The 22,721-nt window shown below is 46.1% G+C and overlaps 1 protein-coding gene across 1 annotated transcript in view; it reads left to right on the top strand.

Moving 5' to 3' along the window:
* Positions 1-22,721, top strand: part of LOC142243229 (uncharacterized) — a 117,256-nt gene that overhangs the window by 33,269 nt on the left and 61,266 nt on the right. Inside the window, exons 5-6 of the mRNA XM_075314905.1 lie at positions 9,710-9,835; positions 17,628-17,667. Of these exons, the coding sequence (XP_075171020.1) occupies positions 9,710-9,835; positions 17,628-17,667 (166 nt within the window). The remainder of the gene's footprint in view (positions 1-9,709; positions 9,836-17,627; positions 17,668-22,721) is intronic.

Below are 22,721 nucleotides of genomic sequence, written 5' to 3'. Positions count from 1 at the left end.
GATTTTTTTGCAAAAAAGTGTTTAGTGTACAAGAGTAGAAAAAAAATTGTCTATTTAATTCTGGTTATTGCTATAATGTACACTAAGGCCATGTTCACACATTCATTACTTGGTCAGCATCTTACATCAGTATTTCTAGCAAAAATCAGAAGTGCGTGATAAATGTAGAAGTGGTGCCTATGTTTCTATACTTTTCCTCTGATTGTTCCACTCCTGATTTGGCTTCAAATACTGACCAAATACCAGGGCTGCGGAGTCGGTAAGCCAAACCTCTGACTCCGTCTCGTCAATTTCCCTGACTCCAACACCCTCATACGTGGCTCTTGTTTAAGTGGTACATGTACCGTAGTAAAATCTTATCCAAAGAAGGAGAGATGAGGGTTTTACAGTGAGGAAAAAAGTGTCCAAAAAATAATTTATTAGAACATATCTTTATTAATTAGCTTAAAAAAGTTATAGAAAATCCAGCATAAGAATATGAGACAAACTGGGGGGAGGGGACAACTCGTTTTGTTAAGTAAACTTCATCATGGTCCGTACTAAATAGCCAGATAGGGCGGCACGGTGGCTCAGTGGTTGGCACTGCAGTCTTGCAGCGCTGGGGTCCTGGGTTCAAATCCCACCAAGGACACCATCTGCAAGGAGTTTGTATGTTCTCCCCGTGTTTGCGTGGATTTCCTCTGGGTACTCCGGTTTCCTCCCACACACCAAAGACATACAGATAGGGACTCTAGATTGTGAGCCCCAATGGGGACAGTGTTGCCAATGTATGTAAAGCGCTGTGGAATTAATAGCGCTATATAAATGAATAAAATTATTATTATTATTATCATCACCATTTTAAACTAAACCGGATATACAAAAAGCTGGGACCTCACAAGATGCAGATAATTATATTAAAAATGGGAGTAGTTTCCTACTAAACAAAAGGGGAGACAAGACCGACTTTAACCCACTGTGTCTATGATAGAATAAAAAAGGGGAAAAGGGTTTCAGTTCAAGCAATTGCTCAATCATTAAATAAGTGCTGCCCCACTGAGTGGCTTGATCGACAATTGCCCCTTTTCTAGCACGTCTCTTCAAGATATAATCAATTTTAGGGGTTCTAGCAGCAATAACCAATTTCCTCACTTTACCAATCAGTGTTCCAGCAGGTCCCTCTTGCAGACTATATCTCATTGCTGACTGCAGCGTGTGCACAACACAGCGGATGTGATAAATAGGAGAGAGATGAAGCAGCTTCAACAAGATTATCTAATTCTAAAGATCATTTTGCTGTTCTTCTGTTGTAATATCTGTTTGTTCCTCAGGAACAGGACTGTGGCTCCATCTCACACATACTGAATCTGAAATTTTCTTCTAGCTGCTGTTCACCTTCATTATTCTCATTCATCAGTTTAATTGTACTTATGTTTGAAGCATTGTGATTTACAATAGCAAGAACCTGTTCTTTTTTGAGTTCATAATTTTGCAGAACTTTTTACACTTCTCTCTAGAGTCTCCAGCAGGTCTGAGATGAGTGCAGGCATTCTGTCCTTTCCAATATGTTTTTAACCTTACCTGTAGAGGAGGACCTTCACTACTTATCATGTACATAAAGTACAGCACAGATTCATCTCAACTAAAAGCCTAGATCCTTTAATCAGGAATAGAATAAACATTGATGGGACATTTCATAATTTTCCCAAATTCTTCTGAAAAAAAATTCAGCACATTCTGCATTGAACTACTGTACCCAATTTATTATATATCTTAGGAGTCAGTGCTCCCCCATCAGAGAGCAGCATAATGTAGAGACAGAGACCCTGATTCCAGTGATGTGTCACTTGCTGAGCTGTTTGTTGTCATTTTGATATAATCAATGTTCCTTTCTCGCCTTTTCATTGGGGGACACATACAGTGGGTTATATGTTGTCTCCAGGGGAGGCTTGACACTAGGTTTAAAAAAAGAGTTAGCTCCTCCTCCCACAGCATATAACCCCAGCTAGGCGGGAACTAGCTCAGTTCTTGTTAGTGTCAGCAGGGAGGCTGACATGTCTGGCCTGAGCCCCAGGCCAGCTCATGTTTTTTTGTTTATTTCTTTTTCTTTGTGATTTTATTCTATTTTTGACTATGGGGCAATACCAGGGTGTACTCACCCTCGTTCCCCCCGCTTACGGGCAGAGGAAACCTGGAGTGCAAAAGCCGTCAGTCTTCCCTCGCGCCCAAGTGGTCGGGTCTGCGTACCCCTCCAGGCTCCCTGGAAGCACCTCACAAAGGTAGCTCCAGTGGGCTAAGCAGAGCCGAGCACCTGCTAGCCTTGAGCCGAAGATGCGTCCCCGAGATCTCCGCATCCCAGGACAGACGCGTCTTCAGACGGAGCAAGAGCAGGTAGGGAGATGACGTGTACCTGTCCCCTGCATCCAACTGCCGCCTGAGGAGGCGCCGGTGGGCCGATGCCGGCCATGTTGCCGGGGAAGCATCATAAATTTAGCTCCCGGTGTCGGCCTGCATTCTTAGCAATGCCCCCTCCACTGCTCCAGAAGCCGCTCCGTCTAGTGGGCCGTCTCTCCCCTCCATGCTGCCAGAGAACGCTGGATTACATGTGGGGAGCAGACACGGGTGAGATCGCCTCCTTGGCTCTGCAACTCTGCAGCACCATATACCACTCTGTTCAGCGGTATATCGCTGTCTTTCTAGCGGTGTGTGCCTGCTGGCTGGCGGTGTAGATCAGCTTTTAGCGGTATATACTGACTGTGTCTGCAGGTATATACCGACTGTTTGGCAGTGTATGCCACTTTACTATTGGTATATACCAGCTCTGTATAGCAGTCCCTTTCTAATACTGCTAGTAGCTCCTCACCCACAGTAGTGTAATACTGCTAGAGGCTCACAGTACTAATTGTACGTTTGTTGCTGACATGCGTAAAAACCGCAAAGGGTGATAAAGCTTCCCAGGCATCCTCTATGGACCTGTACTATGCTTGTACCACCTGTGGAAGCTCGTTTCCCAATGGTCGAAGCTATCCACTCTGCCGGGGCTGCGATGCCCCTACTACAGTGTCACAACAGGCGTTGCCGGAGCAGGGGGTCGTGCAATCTGTGGGTTCGGCCCTGGCCACCATTCAGGCAGCACCCCCGTCTGATGAGGCTATCCCTGCATGGGCTCTTCTGATGTCTAAAAGGTTAGAAGACCTGGCCGCTCAGATATCCCAGCCTTCCACAGGCTCCCGCAGCCTCCCCCCGGCTCAGATCCCTCAGAGGAGCCCGCCTTCATCTGGTGTATCATCCCCAGTACGTAAAAAGGCTGTCTCCAAAAGGCGCCATTGCGACCGCTCCGCCTCGTCTGACTCACACAATGGTCAGTCTGACTCAGGCTCCGTGACCTTTAGTAGTCACGATTCCCGAGACTCTGACTCTGATTCAGATGTCCCTTCTGAGTCTAGGCATATGGAAGACACTTTAATAGCGGCTGTCAATCACTCTTTGTCGATTTCTGATCAGCCCTCGGACCCGACTTCTCAGTCGGCAATCAAGCGAGCCAAGAAGCCTCCTAAGTCCTTTGCCCAGGATCCGATTTTTCATCAAATCATATCTAAACGGTGGGATCACCCTGATTAGGTTTAATAAAAAATCCTCCTCTTCATTCGCTTATCCCTTTCCTCCGGAAATGGTTAAGCCCTGGTCGGTACCCCCCGTTGTGGATCCGCCAGTATCCAGACTGGCTAAACACACGGTTATGTCTGTTTCAGACAACGCGTCTCTCAAGGACTTGTCCGACCGCGCAGATGAGGCTGCGGTCAAATCTATTTTCCAGGCTTCGGGCTCCTCTCTGCGCCCCCTGTTTGCCATGACATGGGTGGCAAGAGCTATGAGCGTGTGGAGTAGGAACCTGCGCAAGTTGCTTCGCCTTTGCAATATTCCTCCAGAGGCTCTTGAGATTCTTGATTTGTTCTCTCTCGCCTCTAATTATTTTCTTCACGGCTCCCTAGATGCAGCTAGCTGGTCAGCCCTAACGGCAGCCAATGCGGTCTTCGCCCGCAGGGTTCTGTGGCTAAAAATATGGAATGCGGACAGTGCCTCCAAGAAGTCCCTGTCCACACTTCCCTTCCAGGGTCTTCGTCTGTTTGGGGAATCCCTGGACAAACTCATATCTGAGGCAACGGGTGGTAAAAGTACCATTCTACCACAAAAGCGGCCTGTAGCCAGAAATTTCAAAAAATCTTCTTGGCGCAGGCAGTCCTTTCGGCCTGCCCCCCAAAAACCATGGGCCCAAGGACCGTCCCAGCGCTCAGATCGAGGATCCGGAGGGGCTCTTCTTGGCGTTCCCACTCCAAGCAACCTAAACCCAAAGGACCTCGCTCTGTACAGGCCCCCTCAGCATGACGCCAGGTATCCCGCAGATCCGACTCCTGTGGGAGGGCGACTTCTGTTTTTTCGGGATATCTGGCTAGACCACACTCACGATGCTTGGGTTCGAGAAATCGTCACCTCAGGTTACAAGATCGATTTCCATTCCCTGCCGACCAGCAGGTTTCTGCGTTCTCGTCTTCCAAAGTCCAAAACGCAAAGCCAGGCCTTATTTCAGGCCATAGCCTCTTTACAGAAATCAAACGTCATCATTCCAGTGCCCCTGAAACAGCGCGGCAAAGGTTTCTATTCAAACCTTTTTGTCGTTCCTAAAAAAGATGGCTCTGTCCGCCCTATCTTGGACCTCAAATGGCTGAACAAATTCATACGGATTCGAACTTTCCGAATGGAATCATTGAGAGCAGTACTAGCCGCCATGGAACCTGGAGAATTCCTAGCTTCCATAGACGTTCAAGATGCTTATTTACACATTCCCATATGTATCTCTCATCAACGGTTCCTTCGCTTTGCCGTAGGACACCGTCATTTCCAATTCAGGGCCCTCCCCTTTGGGTTGGCCACTGCGCCTCGGGTCTTCACAAAGGTCATGGCGGCCTTCATGTCCATTTTACACCCCAGAGGCATCCTGGTCGTTCCCTATTTGGACGACCTTCTTGTCAAAGGGAGCTCTCTTCACGTTTGCTCAGAAAGCGTGCAAATTTGCCTAGACACGCTGTCAAGGCTAGGGTGGCTTATCAACTTCATCCCTCAAGTCATCCCTCATTCCTAATCAGCGCATCACCTTTCTAGGTATGCTGATAGACACGGCTCAGTCCCGGGTTTTTCTTCCAGAGGACAAGAGGTCTTCCCTGATCCGGGCCGCCCAATCCCTCCGCTCTCGCCGTCACACATCCCTTCGGAATGGAATGAGAGTGTTAGGCAAGATGGTGGCAGTCATAGAAGCCGTGTCCTTTGCCCAATTCCATCTGCGCCCTCTACAACTGGATCTTCTATCCTCCTGGGACAAGAATCCAGCTTCCCTGGACCGGTCAGTCCTCTTATCTCGGTCTGCGCTCAGCTCCCTCGTCTGGTGGACTCAAGCCTCATCCCTATCTCAAGGGAAGTCCTTCCGCCCGGTCCACTGGCAGGTAGTCACGACGGATGCCAGTCTGATAGGCTGGGGGGCGGTATTTCTCCACCACACTGTTCAGGGACGCTGGTCTCCTTCCAAGCGCTCTCTGCACATCAATGTTCTGGAGATCAGAGCCATATTTTTGGCCCTTCAGAATTTTCAACCCTTACTATTGGGCCTCCCTGTTCGGATCCAGTCAGACAATGCCACGGCCGTGGCTTACATCAACCGTCAGGGGGGAACTCGCAGCAAGGCAGCGATGAGGGAAGTATCCAGGATTGTTCTTTGGGCAGAGAAGCACATCCCCATTATTTCAGCTGTCCATATCCCAGGGGTAGACAAATGGGCCACAGACTTTCTCAGCAGGCAAGGTCTAGCGGCAGGGGAATGGTCCCTCCACGACGAAGTGTTCCAACAGATCACTCTTCGTTGGGGACTCCCGGATGTTGACCTCATGGCGTCTCGAATGAATGCCAAAATACGTCCTTTCTTATCTCGGTCGAGAGTCCCGCTAGCGCTCGGCTTCGACGCCCTAGTCTTTCCATGGTCGCAGTTTCGCCTGCCCTACATCTTCCCTCCGTTTCCTCTCATTCCGAGAGTAATCAAGAAAATCAAAGCGGAGGGAATCCCGGTGATCCTCATGGCCCCGGACTGGCCCAGGAAAGCCTGGTATCCAGAGATCCTCCAACTTCTCAGCGACACTCCCTGGTGTCTTCCCGACCGCCGGACCTTCTGTTGCAAGGTCCAATATTCCACCAGAATACAGCACAGCTGCATTTGACGGCGTGGCGCTTGAATCTCTGATTCTAGCAAAATCGGGTCTTTCTTCCAGGGTAGTTCATACCATGCTTAATGCTCGGAAGCCTTCCTCCGCCAGCATTTACCACAGGACCTGGAAGACCTATCTTCCTGGTGTGACCGTCATAATCGGTCGCCCCTGACCGTTTCAATCCCTAATGTTCTTGCTTTTCTGCAAGACGGTCTGGACTCGGGTCTTGCTCTCAGTACCCTTAAAGGACAAGTTTCTGCCTTGTCGATTTTTTTTTTTTTTTTTTTTTTTTTTTTTTTTTTCCCCCCCCAGAAACAGCTGGCTTCTCGCCCTCAGGTCCGTACCTTTCTTCAAGGGGTAGCGCATTTGGTCCCTCCTTATCGCCACCCCTTAGATCCCTGGGATCTGAATCTGGTTCTGGGAGTCCTTCAACTTCCTCCTTTCGAACCTCTGAGAGAAATCTCTCTTCAACGACTGTCTTGGAAAGTTGCCTTTTTAGTCGCTATTACCTCTATCAGGCGAGTGTCCGAACTGGCAGCTCTTTCCTGTCGCTCACCTTACCTGATATTCCATCATGATAAGGTGGTCCTTTGGCCTTCCCCCGCCTTCCTTCCGAAGGTCGTATCCTCTTCCCACCTGAACGAGGACATTGTGTTGCCGTCATTCTGCCCGGTCCCGGTCCACTCTTTTGCGAAAGCCCTTCACACTCTCGATCTTGTCAGGGCTCTGCGGATCTACATCTCCAGAACAGCGCCGTTGCGCAAGTCCGATGCCCTCTTCGTCCTCCCAGTAGGACAAAAAGGGCAACCTGGTGTCTAAATCCACGATTTCTCGATGGATCAGGACTGCCATCTGTGAGGCATACAAAGCACAAGGTGCCGTTCCCCCTCAATCTGTGCGGGCCCACTCTACACGAGCAGTGGGTGCCTCCTGGGCTATCCGCCATCAGGTTTCGGCGGCCCAACTTTGCAAGGCCGCTATCTGGTCCAGTGTGCACACGTTCACAAAATTCTACAGAGTGCATACGCATGCATCCGCGGATGCTGCTCTTGGAAGACAAGTCCTTCAGGTGGCAGTGGCCCATTTATAAGTGGCCACTGCTCGGTTCTTGACAGTGTTTTTGATATGTGTTCACTGCAGTTGCAGTTGTTAGTCAGCTCTTAGTCTGATGTTATACACTGTTAATAATAGTTCAGTTCCCACCCAGGGACTGCTTTGGGACGTCCCACTGTCTGTGTCCCCCAATTAAAAGGCGAGAAAGGAAAGGACATTTTTGTGTACTCACCGTAAAATGTCTTTCTTGGAGCCTTTCATTGGGGGACACAGCTCCCGCCCTTGTGGTTTTTGTTGTCCTTTTCCTACTGCTTTTACACCAAACTGAGCTAGTTCCCACCTAGCTGGGGTTATATGCAGTGGGAGGAGGAGCTAACTCTTTTTTTAAACCTAGTGTCAAGCCTCCCCTGGAGACAACATATAACCCACTGTCTGTGTCCCCCAATGAAAGGCTCCAAGAAAGACATTTTACGGTGAGTAAACAAAAATGTCCTTTTTCTCTGCTGTAGATCTAGCAGTTATACAGAGCTGATGGATATGCTGGACTACCTGTCAACATACCAAGTAGTCATCTAATGATACTCTAGTGCTGATTAAACAGTGATTTTATCAAACTACACTAAGAAGCCCAGTAAGTGACACATCGCTGGAATCAGGATCTCTGTCCCTATTTTATGCTGCTTTCAGATTAGGTGGCAAAAACTTGGTGACAGATTGCTTAAATGGCTGACAACTGCAAAATAGGTATTTTCCAATGAAAGGCTCTGGAAAAGTGACATAGCTGACCAAACTGCTGGTAAATCTACATGTATGACATTGCTGTTGCTGGGAGAACCCAAATAAAGGAGTTCTCCAAGAATGTAATAAAATGACTCCCGTCACGTTATTCAAATGGGCTGCAGGCTAAGAAACACTGCTCCCTAGACGTATGTCTCAACTGTTAGAGGAGCTGTATTGTTATTACACATACTTGAGCTGCTGGAGAAGTATGTGAAAGGAGAAGAAATATTGACGCTGTATCTTAAATATAAATCACCTGTATCTAAAGCCTGGAAAACCTCGTTAACTAACATTACACAATAATAGCCCATTTCTTAGGGAAAAAACTATACTCCAAGTGCACTAACTTTTGTTTCTCTCCAATGGTATAGCTATTTGTTCACTCTTTACCACAAAAAAAACCAAAACCATATTTTGCATTAGAAATTTTTTGTAGCACATATATGTTCTTAATGGAATATCTTCTATAATTTTGGGGGTGAAGAAGAAATTTTAGTCTCTTATTATTTTTTTTTGTTTATTAACATTGTTTATCATGCAGGAAATCATACCTCAATAATTCACCGAAAAGGACATAAAGTCAAAGAAAAAAAGAAAAAAACACCACAAAAAAAAGCCACCAGCCAACTCAGGTCAAAATGGCAAATGCACTTGCAGGCTACAGCTGGCCCTCCATGATAAAGGTGGGGGTAACACAGGTGCAGAATACCGACGAGACAGCCACGCTCAACCTACCAACTCATGGAGGGGGGTGGGGGGGTGCTGGTATTAAACATGGACACTAATGAGGTTTTACGTAGGGCACCAGTCACACAGGTATGGGTGATGCAGTGGCTGTCTCATCTGTATTCTGCACCTGTGTTACCCCCACCTTTATCATGGGGGCCGGCTGCATCCTGCGAGTGCATTTGCCATTTTGACCTGAGTTGGCTAGTGGCGCTTTTTTTTTGTGGCGAGTTGTTGTTGTTTTTTTGTTTTTTTTCTTTTGCATTTATGTCCTTTTTGGTGATTATTTTTGAATACAGTGTAGGGACTCGTAAGCGTGGGGACCCTTGACGTTTTGGTTATGAGCTTATGTAATTTGACCAAAATATGGACCAATACCTCACATTTATTATCGTTTTACATCATTTTCTATTGCACAATTTTCTGCAGATGCAGCCGGGCCCTTTGGGGTATCTGTCCTGTGTGTTAATGCACTTATATAGTGCTGGGCAGCCCGTCTGATCTAATAGTATGGGCGTCAACAATAGGCTGTGAGCCAGACACTGTGCATTATACATACCTGTGTGACTGGTGCCCTATGTAAAACCTCATTAGTGTGCATGTATAATACCAGCATCCCCCCCTCCATGATATGGTAGGTTGGGAGTGGCTGTCTCACCAGTATTCTGCACCTGTGTTACCCATACCTTTATCATGGGGGATAAAGGGATGTTGTGTTTCAACACAACATCCCACCTGAACACAATGTGGTTGCCCTCCCAACGCACAGATTCCCTTTAAAAACATATTTTTAGGATGTGTTGGATACTTTGGTTAATGCTAATATTCTCATAATTGCTTCTCACTAGAATATTGTGTTGGGTATATATGTTGTTTTCCTTTGTGTGCTGTAAACAGCTTACCATTGCTTTTACTTGCAGGAAAAACATTACCCTTCGGAATATCAAAGTTTTAAAAAATCAAGTCTGATCAAGGCCCAATTTACCACGTTACTTAAGGATTATGCAAAAGAGATAGAACGTACAGAGGGAACCCAGGGTTTCAAAGTAAGGCCTTGTGCATGTTTATAGAATAATTCATTTTAATATTCCCAATTATTACAAAAGTAGATTATGGCTTCTTTTTTGCTGTAATATTCCACAGTTTGATCAGTGGTGATCCACCAACTAGGGTTGTTTTTGGATTGTATGTTGCATTCTATAAAAACAATGAAATATTATTTTTTTTCAGAAACCTCATAACTTCTCTAATGCTTAGAAGTACCGAGATCTTGATAAATAATGTTTTGTGATGAGTGAACAGTACCATGCTGGGGTGTTCGGTACTCGTTAAGAGCAGTTGTATGCTTGGATGGGCGCGACTCGAGTACCAGAGTATAATGGAAGTCAATGGGGAATTCGAATATTTCTGGGACATTTTATGGGAAAATACTTGGGTCCCCATTGACTTCCATTAAACTCGGGTACTCGAGCATCCAACTGCTCGTTTGGTGTACCGAGCACTCGAGCATCTTAGTGCTCGTACATCGCTAATGATGTAAAGGTGCCAGTTTATTAGAATGAATTGAAATAAGTATCTTAATCCCAAATGGACAAGTTACATCATGTTATGATTCCATTTGGCAAGTTATACACTTCGTAATATCAAGTTATCTTCAGTGTTTATATGAAATCTCTGGTATCACTGCAACAAAACTGCAACTGCAAGAACAGACTAGAAATTTAAGACCTGTTTTTAAGCTCTCGTCGTATCTAGAAGCCGGTATTTGTGTCTAATCAGCAACCTCACACGCTTTATAAAAGCTATTTTTACAGCTATTGCGATTATTTCAGAAGTTTGCTTGTGCGTGTCCTACCAGTCACAAGTACATGGCTCTCTATTTATCCTTAATTTTCATCCTACTGCAGATAGTGTGACCTGAAAGTGAACTAAGATTGCAGTTTTATGCACCTGTTAAATCGGATGCGCTAGAGTACAAGGCACCACATGTATGAAGAGGTGCAGATCTCTTTTGGTTGTACTTGCACCATAAATTGATGTCTACCCCTGCCACATAATTTGGATCAATATCTGGAGCAAATAAAGTTAATTCTATTGGTCTCTGAAACCCCCATTTAATTTTTTTTTTTTGCAACTTTTGATCAGTAGTAGGCCTTAAAAGATGCAGGTTATTGGACCCAATAAGTTTTCCTTTTCTTTGTCGCTCCTAATTGGGAGACCCAGACAATTGGGTGTATAGCTACTGCCTCCGGAGGCCACACAAAGTATTACACTTAAAAGTGTAAGGCCCCTCCCCTTCTGGCTATACACCCCCCCGTGGGATCACGGGTTCCTCAGTTTTATGCTTTGTGCGAAGGAGGTCAGACATCCACGCATAGCTCCACTGTTTAGTCAGCAGCAGCTGCTGACTATGTCGGATGGAAGAAAAGAGGGCCCATACGAGGGCCCCCAGCATGCTCCCTTCTCACCCCACTTTCTGTCGGCGGTGTTTGTTAAGGTTGAGGTACCCATTGCGGGTACGGCGGCTGGAGCCCACATGCTGATTCCTTCCCCATCCCCATTAGGGCTCTGGGTGAAGTGGGACTTTCCCGGTCTCCAGGCACTGAGACCGTGCTCCATTCACAGCCCCTCTGCTGGATTTGGAGCGGAGTTTCCTCAGGGACAGGGCCCTGCTTCATCAAGGTACTCAGTGTCCCCGTGCATACCGCACGCACACTACAGCATTGCTGGGTGTGTTAGTGCGCCGGGGTTAACAGCGCGGCTGCGCTTGTGCCATTCCTCACTGCAGCTCCGCTGAGTGAGCAGACTTAGTACGAACGGCCGAGCCGACCGCTGGGGTCAGCGTTCACTGCAACGCGGCTGGGATTTGTGGTGCGCCGGGGACTTCCGCGCTGGCCGTGCATATATGACGGCCGCGCTTATTACTACAGTCCCCGGCTTTTGCGGCCTAGTTCGTTTCGTTCCCGCCCCCACACCTGCCAGTCAGGGGGAGGGCGGGACGCTGTACAGACCATCAGCGCTGAGGGCTGGAGTCTGCTTTACATACTCCAGCCCTCACACTAGGCACAGAGGGACGCAGTTTCCCGCACTTTTGTTTGTGGCACGCCCACGGTCCGCCCCTCTTCACTGAACGCCGACAGCCATTCCTGTCTGCACGCTGAGCTGCAGAGGGGAGACGGGGAGACCCAGACACGGGATTCTGCGACCTCACACCCGCTTTTCAGCGGGCGGTAAGCAGCCCTCAAGGGCTCACCCCCACTTGTGCCGTAGTGTACTTTGTATTTTGTGCTTGCAATACATTGCACTGTACGGTCGCTGGTGATTCTCGGCTATATACCCTCCTAGATTACTCAAGGAGACAACAGCATGTCGTCCGCAAAAAACAACGGTGCCAGGGCACAGACTTTATATGCTGCTTGTACCGCATGTGGGGCTGCTCTACCGGCTGGTTCCACTGACCCCCATTGTGTGCAGTGCTCGGCCCCTGTGGCAATTGCTCGGCCGGGGCCTCTGCTGGACGTGACCCAGGGAGAACCACCTGTGAATGCTGTCCAGGTGACAGGGACGGAGTTTGCAGCTTTTGCTGACAGATTGTCTATGACTATGTCTAAAATTCTTGAAACATTGCAGTCTAGACCAGTAACTCAGACCATGGGCACTGTTGAATCATTGCCCCCTAGTCCCCCTCAGCTGGAACACTTCGGAGCTCCGGGGGTGTCACATGCACCCCAGGGTGACGGCTCTGACACGGACGACAGTCCCAGACAGCCTAAGCGGGCTCGCTATGAGCGGCCCTCTACTTCCTCACACTGGTCAGGGTCCCAGCGGGACGACTCTATGGGTGATGAGGCGGATGTAACTGATCAGGATTCTGATCCTGGGGCCGCTCTCCATCTGGATACACCAGATGGTGACGCCATAGTGAATGATCTTATAGCGTCCATCAATAAGATGTTAGATATTTCTCCACCAGCTCCTCTTGCTGAGGAGTCTGCTTCACAGCAGGAGAAATTCCATTTCAGGTATCCCAAGCGTAAATTAAGCACTTTTCTGGACCACTCTGACTTTAGAGACGCAATCCAGAAACACCACGCTTATCCAGATAAGCGTTTCTCTAAACGGCTTAAAGATACACGCTATCCTTTTCCCCCTGACGTGGTCAAGGGCTGGACACAGTGTCCCAAGGTGGACCCTCCAATCTCCAGGCTTGCAGCTAGATCTTTAGTTGCAGTGGAAGATGGGGCGGCACTTAAAGATGCCACTGACAGACAGATGGAGCTCTGGTTGAAATCCATCTATGAAGCTATTGGAGCGTCGTTGGCGCCAGCATTCGCAGCCGTATGGGCACTCCAAGCTATTTCAGCTGGGCTTACACAGGTCGACACGGTCACACGTACATCTGCTCCGCAGGTGGCACCATTGACCTCTCAAATGTCTGCATTCGCGTCCTACGCGATTAATGCTGTCCTAGACTCTACGAGCCGTACGGCGGTGGCGTCAGCCAACTCCGTGGTTTTACGCAGAGCCCTGTGGTTGAGAGAATGGAAGGCAGATTCTGCTTCCAAGAAGTGCTTAACCAGTTTGCCTTTTTCTCGGGACCGATTGTTTGGTGAGCGTTTGGATGAAATCATTAAACACTCCAAGGGTAAGGATTCATCCTTACCTCAACCCAGACAAAACAAGCCCCAACAGAGGAGGGGACAGTCTGGTTTTCGCTCCTTTCGAGGCTCAGGCAGGTCCCAATTCTCCTCGTCCAAAAGGACTCAAAAGGATCAGAGGGGCTCAGATTCTTGGCGGACTCAATCACGCCCAAAAAAGACAGCCGGAAGAACCGTTACCAAGACGGCTTCCTCATGACTGTCAGCCTCCTCTCTCCACATCCTCGGTCGGTGGCAGGCTCTCCCGCTTTGGCGACATTTGGCTGTCACAGGTCACAGACCGTTGGGTGAGAGACATTCTGTCTCACGGGTACAGGATAGAGTTCAACTCTCGTCCTCCAACTCGCTTCTTCAGAACTTCTCCACCGCCCGACCGAGCCGATGCTCTGCTGCAAGCGGTGTCCGCTCTAAAGGCGGAAGGAGTGGTGACTTCCGTTCCTCTTCAGGAACAAGGTCACGGTTTTTACTCCAATTTGTTTGTGGTGCCAAAGAAGGACGGGTCGTTCCGTCCCGTCCTGGATCTAAAACTGCTCAACAAACACGTAAAAACCAGGAGGTTCCGGATGGAATCTCTCCGCTCCGTTATCGCCTCAATGTCTCAAGGAGATTTCCTAGCATCAATAGACATCAAGGATGCTTATCTCCACGTGCCGATTGCGCCAGAGCATCAGCGTTTTCTACGCTTCGTTATAGGAAGCGAACACCTGCAGTTCGTAGCTCTGCCTTTCGGGCTGGCGACAGCCCCTCGGGTCTTCACCAAGGTCATGGCAGCAGTAGTAGCAGTCCTGCACTCGCGAGGTCACTCTGTGATCCCGTATTTGGACGATCTACTTATCAAGGCACCCTCTCAAGAGGCATGCCAACACAGCCTGAACGTGGCACTGAAGACTCTCCAGAGTTTCGGGTGGATTATCAACTTTTCAAAGTCAAATCTAACCCCGACCCAATCACTAACATATCTTGGCATGGAGTTTCATACTCTCTCAGCGATAGTGAAACTTCCACTGGACAAACAGTGCTCGCTTCAGACAGGGGTGCAATCTCTCCTTCAGGGCCAGTCACACCCCTTGAGGCGCCTCATGCACTTCCTAGGAAAGATGGTAGCAGCAATAGAAGCAGTCCCGTTCGCGCAGTTTCATCCGCGTCCACTACAATGGGACATTCTCCGCCAATGGGACGGGAAGTCGACGTCCCTCGACAGGGATGTCTCCCTTTCTCAGACAGCCAAGGACTCTCTCAGGTGGTGGCTTCTTCCCACCTCATTGTCAAAAGGAAAGTCGTTCCTACCCCCATCCTGGGCAGTGGTTACGACAGATGCGAGCCTATCAGGGAGGGGAGCAGTGTTTCTCCACCACAGGGCTCAAGGTACGTGGACTCGGAAAGAGTCCACCCTTCAGATCAATGTTCTGGAAATCAGAGCAGTCTATCTTGCCCTACAAGCCTTCCAACAGTGGCTGGAAGGCAAACAGATCCGAATTCAATCGGACAACTCCACAGCGGTGGCATACATCAACCACCAAGGGGGAACACGCAGTCGGCAAGCCTTCCGGGAAGTCAGGCGGATTCTGACGTGGGTGGAAGACACGGCATCCACCATATCCGCAGTTCACATACCAGGTGTGGAAAACTGGGAAGCAGACTTTCTCAGTCGCCAGGGCATGGACGCAGGGGAATGGTCCCTTCACCCGGAAGTGTTTCAGGAGATCTGTCGCCGCTGGGGGATGCCGGACGTCGACCTGATGGCGTCACGGCACAACAACAAGGTCCCGGTTTTCATGGCACGGTCTCACGATCACCGAGCTCTGGCGGCAGACGCCTTAGTTCAAGATTGGTCGCAATTCCAGCTACCTTACGTGTTCCCACCTCTGGCATTATTGCCCAGAGTGCTCCGCAAAATCAGGTCCGACTGCCGCCGCGCCATTCTCGTCGCTCCAGACTGGCCAAGGAGGTCGTGGTACCCGGATCTGTGGCGCCTCACGGTAGGCCAACCGTGGGCGCTACCAGACCGTCCAGACTTGCTGTCGCAAGGGCCGTTTTTCCATCTGAATTCTGTGGCCCTGAACCTGACTGTGTGGCCATTGAATCCTGGATCCTAGCGGCCTCAGGTTTATCTCATCAGGTGGTTGCCACCATGAGACAGGCTAGGAAACCATCCTCCGCCAAGATTTACCACAGGACGTGGAAGATATTCCTATCTTGGTGCTCTGCTCAGGGAGTTTCTCCCTGGCCATTTGCATTGCCTATTTTTCTTTCCTTCCTGCAGTCTGGGTTGGAAAAAGGTTTGTCGCTCGGCTCCCTTAAAGGTCAAGTCTTCGCGCTATCTGTATTTTTTCAGAAACGCCTGGCGCGACTTCCTCAGGTACGCACGTTCCTGCAAGGGGTTTGTCATATCGTCCCCCCTTACAAGCGGCCGTTGGAGCCCTGGGATCTGAACAAGGTTCTAATTGCCCTCCAGAAGCCGCCTTTCGAGCCTATGAAGGAGGTTTCCCTTTCTCGTCTTTCACAGAAAGTGGCCTTTCTAGTGGCGGTCACGTCTCTTCGGAGAGTGTCCGAGCTGGCGGCGTTATCTTGCAGATCTCCCTTCCTGGTGTTTCACCAGGACAAGGTAGTTCTGCGTCCAATTCCAGAATTTCTTCCCACGGTGGTATCTTCCTTTCATCTCAATCAAGATATCACTTTACCGTCTTTGTGTCCGCATCCAGTTCACCAGTTTGAAAAGGGTTTGCATTTATTGGATCTGGTGAGAGCACTCAGGATCTACATTTCCCGTACGGCGCCTCTGCGTCGCTCGGATGCACTCTTTGTCCTTGTCGCTGGTCAGCGTAAAGGGTCGCAAGCTTCCAAATCCACCCTTGCGCGTTGGATCAAGGAACCAATTCTTCACACCTACCGTTCTGCTAGGCTTCCGATTCCATCAGGACTGAAGGCCCATTCTACCAGAGCCGTGGGTGCGTCCTGGGCATTACGGCACCAGGCTACGGCTCAGCAGGTGTGCCAGGCGGCTACCTGGTCGAGTCTGCACACTTTTACCAAGCATTATCAGGTGCATACCTACGCTTCGGCGGATGCCGGCCTAGGTAGACAAGTCCTGCAGGCGGCGGTGGCCCACCTGTAGGAAAAGGCCGCTTGACGGCCCTATCACGAGGTATTCCTTTACCCACCCAGGGACTGCTTTTGGACGTCCCAATTGTCTGGGTCTCCCAATTAGGAGCGACAAAGAAGGGAATTTTGTTTACTTACCGTAAATTCCTTTTCTTCTAGCTCCAATTGGGAGACCCAGCACCCGCCCTGTTTTCTTAGGGAGTTTGTTTTTTCGGGTGCACATGTTGTTCATGTTGAACAGTTCAGTTCTCCGAGGTTGTTCCTCGGATTGAATTTGTCTTTAAAACAGTTATTGGCTTTCCTCCTTCTTGCTTTTGCACTAAAACTGAGGAACCCGTGATCCCACGGGGGGGTGTATAGCCAGAAGGGGAGGGGCCTTACACTTTTAAGTGTAATACTTTGTGTGGCCTCCGGAGGCAGTAGCTATACACCCAATTGTCTGGGTCTCCCAATTGGAGCTAGAAGAAAAGGAATTTACGGTAAGTAAACAAAATTCCCTTCTTTTATGCCATAAGTGTTTACAAACTATAAAGGCAATCTGTCAGCAGGTTTTTTCCTATGTAAGCTAAAGCCAGCATGCTGCAAGGGTTAACACAACACAGTTCAGGCATGCCTGTTTTGTCACAGTTTTTTGGCTTTTGTTTATTTCCTCTGTTTGTTTAAGCAGGAGGACACTTATCATTACAGGACTAGAAACTTACATGCATGGCAGTCCGAGATGCCCCCTGCTGTTGTTGACTCCTCACTGTCAATGTCTCTATAGAGAGCCTTGTGTGGACGGGGACAGCCCTCTGGACAGTGCTAAATGACTTAACCTAAAAATTCAGATTGTGACAGAACTGCTGCAGCCAGTAATCTAGTGTTACATCGTTGGATTCAGAATCTCTTTGCCTACATCATGCTGCGCTCAGATGAGGTAGTAAAAACCTGCTAACAGATTGCCTTTAATAACTGTTCCGCAGTGTTCCTTCTAAGTGATTTGCTGAAACTAAGCATACAGATAACATGGATTTGCATTCAATGAGGGAGAAAATACTTGCTTCTACTACTCATTTTAACACCACTTTTGTGTTTTCAGACTGAATATGTTTCAGCAGCAGACATGAAGAATGAACAAGGTTAGTTTTTTCACTGGTTTTATTGTCACAAATCTGTTTTTTGTTTTTTTTTTGTTAAGTTAACCCTGTAGTGACCTGGAATTTTTCATCTCTCCCCACCCCCCCACCCCCCGTTTTTCCCTCGTTTCAAGAGTCATAACTTATTTTATTTTACCATCAACGTAGCCACATTAGGGCTTTTGTTTGCAGGGCAAGATATATAGTTTTGAATGACACCATTCATTTTTCTATGGAGAATATATCAGAAATGTCGTGAAATTTGAACTTTTTTGAGTTTTTGTTTTTTATGGCATTCATTGTGTGGTCAAATTCACCTGGCCACATGATTCTTTAAGTCAGTATTACAGAGCTCTCAAACGTCTTTGGTACTTTTATTATGTTAGTGATGGAAAACAAAAAAGTGAAATTTATTAAATGAATAAAAAAAAAACAAATTGTCATTTTTTGAAACCCATAATATCAAATGTTTCCATTGATGGAGCTGTGTGAGGGCTTGTTTTCTGCATCCTAAGCTGAAGGTTTTATCACTTTTGACATTTTAATTTCTTTTTATAGTATTTTTTTCAGGGAAGTATGACATTTAACATACACTTTCAATTTTATATTTTGGTCATGACTATACCTAGTATGTTTTTTTTTATTTATTTTAGAATCGGTTATGATTTAATCTATTCTATATTATTTTTATATACGGTATATATTTAAAACCTGAAGACTTAAACCAAAGATTTTGATTGCTTATATCATAATCTCCAATATCACAATATTGCAGAATATAGCATAATTGCAGTTCTATTATCAAACCTGTGCTTCACTTGAAGATTACCATGTCAGTTACAGGGACCATCAGCAGCAGCCCCCTGCTTACTCCCTGGTTACACACGCATCGGCAGTGACATCATTTATCCCTGTTTCTTACCAGACAGCGCTTTTATTGGTTTTAAAAAATGTTCTTATTCAAGTATTAAAATAAGTTTTGCCCTTTTTTTCCACAGTAAATCGATAGGCTTAATTTTTATTTTTTATATTATTTTTTTGTTGATTTCAGGGGAAAATATAAAGGAAAACAAAATGCATTTCTACTTTTCTTACATTTTCTTTAGTTTTCTTTTCTTTTTTTTTTTTTTACAACGGCAAAGGACTACTATTAAGATTGTAAAATGTGTTTCCCATCCCTTATAAATTATTGCTATGTATACTTTTTCAATGGGAGTGGGGCTGAAATCCAACTGGCTTTTTTTTTTTTTTTAATGTATTTATACCCTTTGTTGGGCAATTGAACACATTAATATATTTTTTAGTTATTTCTGATTTCCCTTGTAACTGAGGCTGTTATATTAGATTCAGTTAGGCTGCTTTCACACATCCGTTTTTTGCTGAGCGGCACAATACGGCGCTTTGCAGAAAAAACGCAACCGGTTTTTTTTGCCACCGGTTGCATTTTTCCCCGCATAGACTTGCATTAGCACCGTATTGTGCCGCATGGCCTTACGTTACATCCGTTTTTTGCCGGATGCGGCATATTTAGCCCATGCGGCGGCCGGATGGAACGTTGCCTGGTACGTTTTTTCGTGCGGCGAAAAAACCACATCGCGCCGAATGCTGAGTGCTTTACAATGCAAGCCTATGGACGCCGGATGCACTGAGTTTTTTGCACTGCGCATGCTCAGTATCAAGTCGCATCCGTCAAAAAAACGGACGGGCCGCATGGAAAAACGTATGCAACGGATCCGGTTTTCCGCCGCATCCGTTGCATAGGTTTTTGAGCCGGATTGAGCTGCACTGCAAAAACCGGATGTGTGATAGCAGCCTTACAGGTGAATTTCAGTTTCTTCTCTGCCCAACAGAGCTGTTTGAGTTTCTTAGGACCCAGCAGTTCCTGTTCTAGCTCTACAAAGTTCCTCAGTGTTTCCTCATGTATTCTTAAATTGTGTACACAGCTCCTGCATACGCCTGTGTATACAGTGGTTGGAAAGGTAGACCTGATAATAAAAGGTCTGCCTTTTCTGCAGGGAGTGTAGATAGCTATGACAACCGGCACATTGTCGTGCAGCTGCTCTACAATGAGTGACGTTTTAGAAGTCACGGCAGAATAGAACGAGGTCAACCCAAACGTTTAAAGTTCATGGTTGACCGGTCCTAAAATAGGTAATCTGCAGCGATCAGATGCACTCTGAGTGGTGGCTATGTAACTGTCAGCATCTGTCTGGCATGAAGCAGGATCAGCTGCAGAGCTGGCTTCATACTTTGCTTAGCGACCAATGATCAATTGTACGTCAATCAGTTCAGGAGATTTGTCTCAAACTCAATTAACTTTGTGATGTAGCCTGTATTAAAAATGATCAAGAATGGAGGGATTTTTCATTTTATAGTGGACAGCTTGTTGCCCTGGCTGGCTTCCACCGTGCTCGCCAAGCCTGGCCAATTACCTAAGCAATGAGGTTGCAATGAGAGCAGACTATGCTTCACAGCCTGGTCATGATGCTCTGCAGCTGTCCAGATTTGTTGATCCGGCCAGCCTCGGTGTCCATGCACTTCTCCCATAATGCAGAGGCAAATAGTATCTGATAAAACCCTGAAGAGAGAGCACAGTTTGAGCCAGCGGGGTGGCAATGACTGTCATTCTCCCAGAGAGCAGCGCCACTGACAAAGCAGGAAGAAACACTGTAAAAAGAAATAGCGCATATGACAAGTACCCGGGTGATCCCAGGACGACAATCCAAAAGAAAAAGAGAAGGAGAGGATGCAGAGGAGGAACTAGACAACATAGAGGAGGATATAATGAAAAAACAAGAAATTATACCGAAAAAAAAATAAAGATGGTACAACATTAGAACAACAAAAACATGGAGAACCAAACAAAATAGATAAATTAGAGGAAAATAAAACAGCAGAAAAAACAGGGATTTTTAACATATCTGATCACGCACTAACGGAGGATGAAAAATCACTTCTGAATCACGGGCTGTCTTATAGCCCCAACTCAGGACTAGATATTTTTTCGTTATATCTAGATTTGAATAATTATTTCAAAAAAATCACAATACAAAGACATTTTATAATAGAAGAAAAAGGAAAAGGAAAAGGACAGAACAATGAAGTACATAACAGACTAAAATACCAGGATAATACTGAAGATCCACAGATAACTACCAAACATGTGAACCCGAGAAATAACACAAGTAAATTCTATCCAATCCACCACAAGGGTTCTCATGTGGAAACTTTTCAGCAAATAATACTAAAAGAAATTAGATCGTATATCAATCCAAAAATAAAAAAGAATCTCACACCAGGAGAATTAAAAGCAATTGTTACGTTAAGAGAAAATGACAATATAATTATTAAAAGGGCCGACAAAGGGGGAGGGACAGTGATAATGAACAGATCATGGTACATTAACAAAGGTAATGAAATGCTTAACGACAACGAGTACTATGAACCATTAAAACAAGATCCCTCGACCCAAATTTTTACTAATTATAATTATATCATAAAGGAAGCTACAGAGATGGGAATATTAAATAAAAAAGAAGAGAAATTTTTAAATATCACAAATTTTATGATACCATATTTTTACTATTTACCCAAAATTCATAAAGACCCAATAAACCCACCAGGACGTCCGATAATTTCAAGGATAAACTCCATCACCAGTAACCTCTCCCACTATGTAGATCTATTCTTACAAGATTATGTAGTCCAACTGGACTCATATTTAAAAGACTCTACCCAACTAATAAAAGAACTATTGAACATACCCCCCCTAAAGGACAGCATTTTTATCACACTGGACGTGTGCGCTCTATACAATAACATAGCACACGCTAGGGGATTACACGCTAATGAGGAAACGTTGAAAAAAGATTTAGAAATCCCCCCAATTCAAAGAAAGTTTATATTAACAGCAATAAAATTCATACTGGAGAATAATGTATTTACATTTGAGGGATCTTACTATAGACAAATTAAGGGCTGTGCGATGGGGACGCGATTCGCACCTAGTTATGCAAACCTATTCATGGGTGCGTTTGAGTCCGTCTCCATCGCACAGTCAAAATACAGAGATCATATAGTTCTATACCGTCGCTTTATCGACGACCTCTTCATATTATGGAGGGGTCCATTAACAAAAGCAAAAGAATTTATAGAAGAATTAAACAAAAATAATTGGGGTCTATCCTTCACATCCAGCCATTCAGATAAAACCATCCAATATCTGGATATACAGATCACCCGTAATGAAAATGGTAATATTACAACATCAACACATTTTAAGACTGTAGATGTCAATAGCTATCTGAAATTTGACAGTGGACACCTACCAAGGTGGATTCGTAACATCCCTTATGGACAATACAGGAGGATTAGAAAAAACTGTACGGCTGATGAAGACTACAAAAACGAATCTAAAACTCTAAAACAGCGGTTTACAGAAAAAGGCTACCCAAAAAAACTCATCCAAGATGCTTTTAAAAAAACTAATTCTCTCACTCAGAAAAAAATGCCTACAACCTAAACAAGAGAATATAATGGAAAAAGAAAGAAAAAATAACTATTCAAAATGGAGTTTAATCACCACTTATTGCCAACCAAGAACCCACATAGAAAAATTATTGAACAAATATTGGTTTATTCTAAAAAATGATCCTATTCTGACAGACTATATACCTTATAAACCATCAGTCATCTACAGGAAAAATAAGAGCATAGGAAATATGGTTGCACCCAGCAACACAACTATAAAACCAAAAATAACTAAAACAGATAACCCGAACCTTTGGGGAAGCTACCCCTGTAAAATATCTAAATGCCTCTGTTGCCAAGTGATGAAAAAAGGAACCAAAACCTTTACATCCAAAACCACTGGGGAAACCTTCTCAATAAAATACACTTTGAACTGCAAATCTGCATATGTAATATATCTGTTAGAATGCCCATGCGGCACCCAATATGTGGGTCGAACAATACAAGAAATGCACTCCAGACTCAACAAACATCGTCATAATATTAAAACTGGCTATATGAAGCATAGTATCTCAAAACATTATAAT

The sequence above is a fragment of the Anomaloglossus baeobatrachus genome, chromosome 6 (genome assembly GCF_048569485.1).
Source record: "Anomaloglossus baeobatrachus isolate aAnoBae1 chromosome 6, aAnoBae1.hap1, whole genome shotgun sequence".
NCBI lineage: Eukaryota > Metazoa > Chordata > Amphibia > Anura > Aromobatidae > Anomaloglossus > Anomaloglossus baeobatrachus.
Note: the sequence above shows the minus strand (reverse complement) of the source record. Positions and strands in the feature narration are given on the sequence as shown.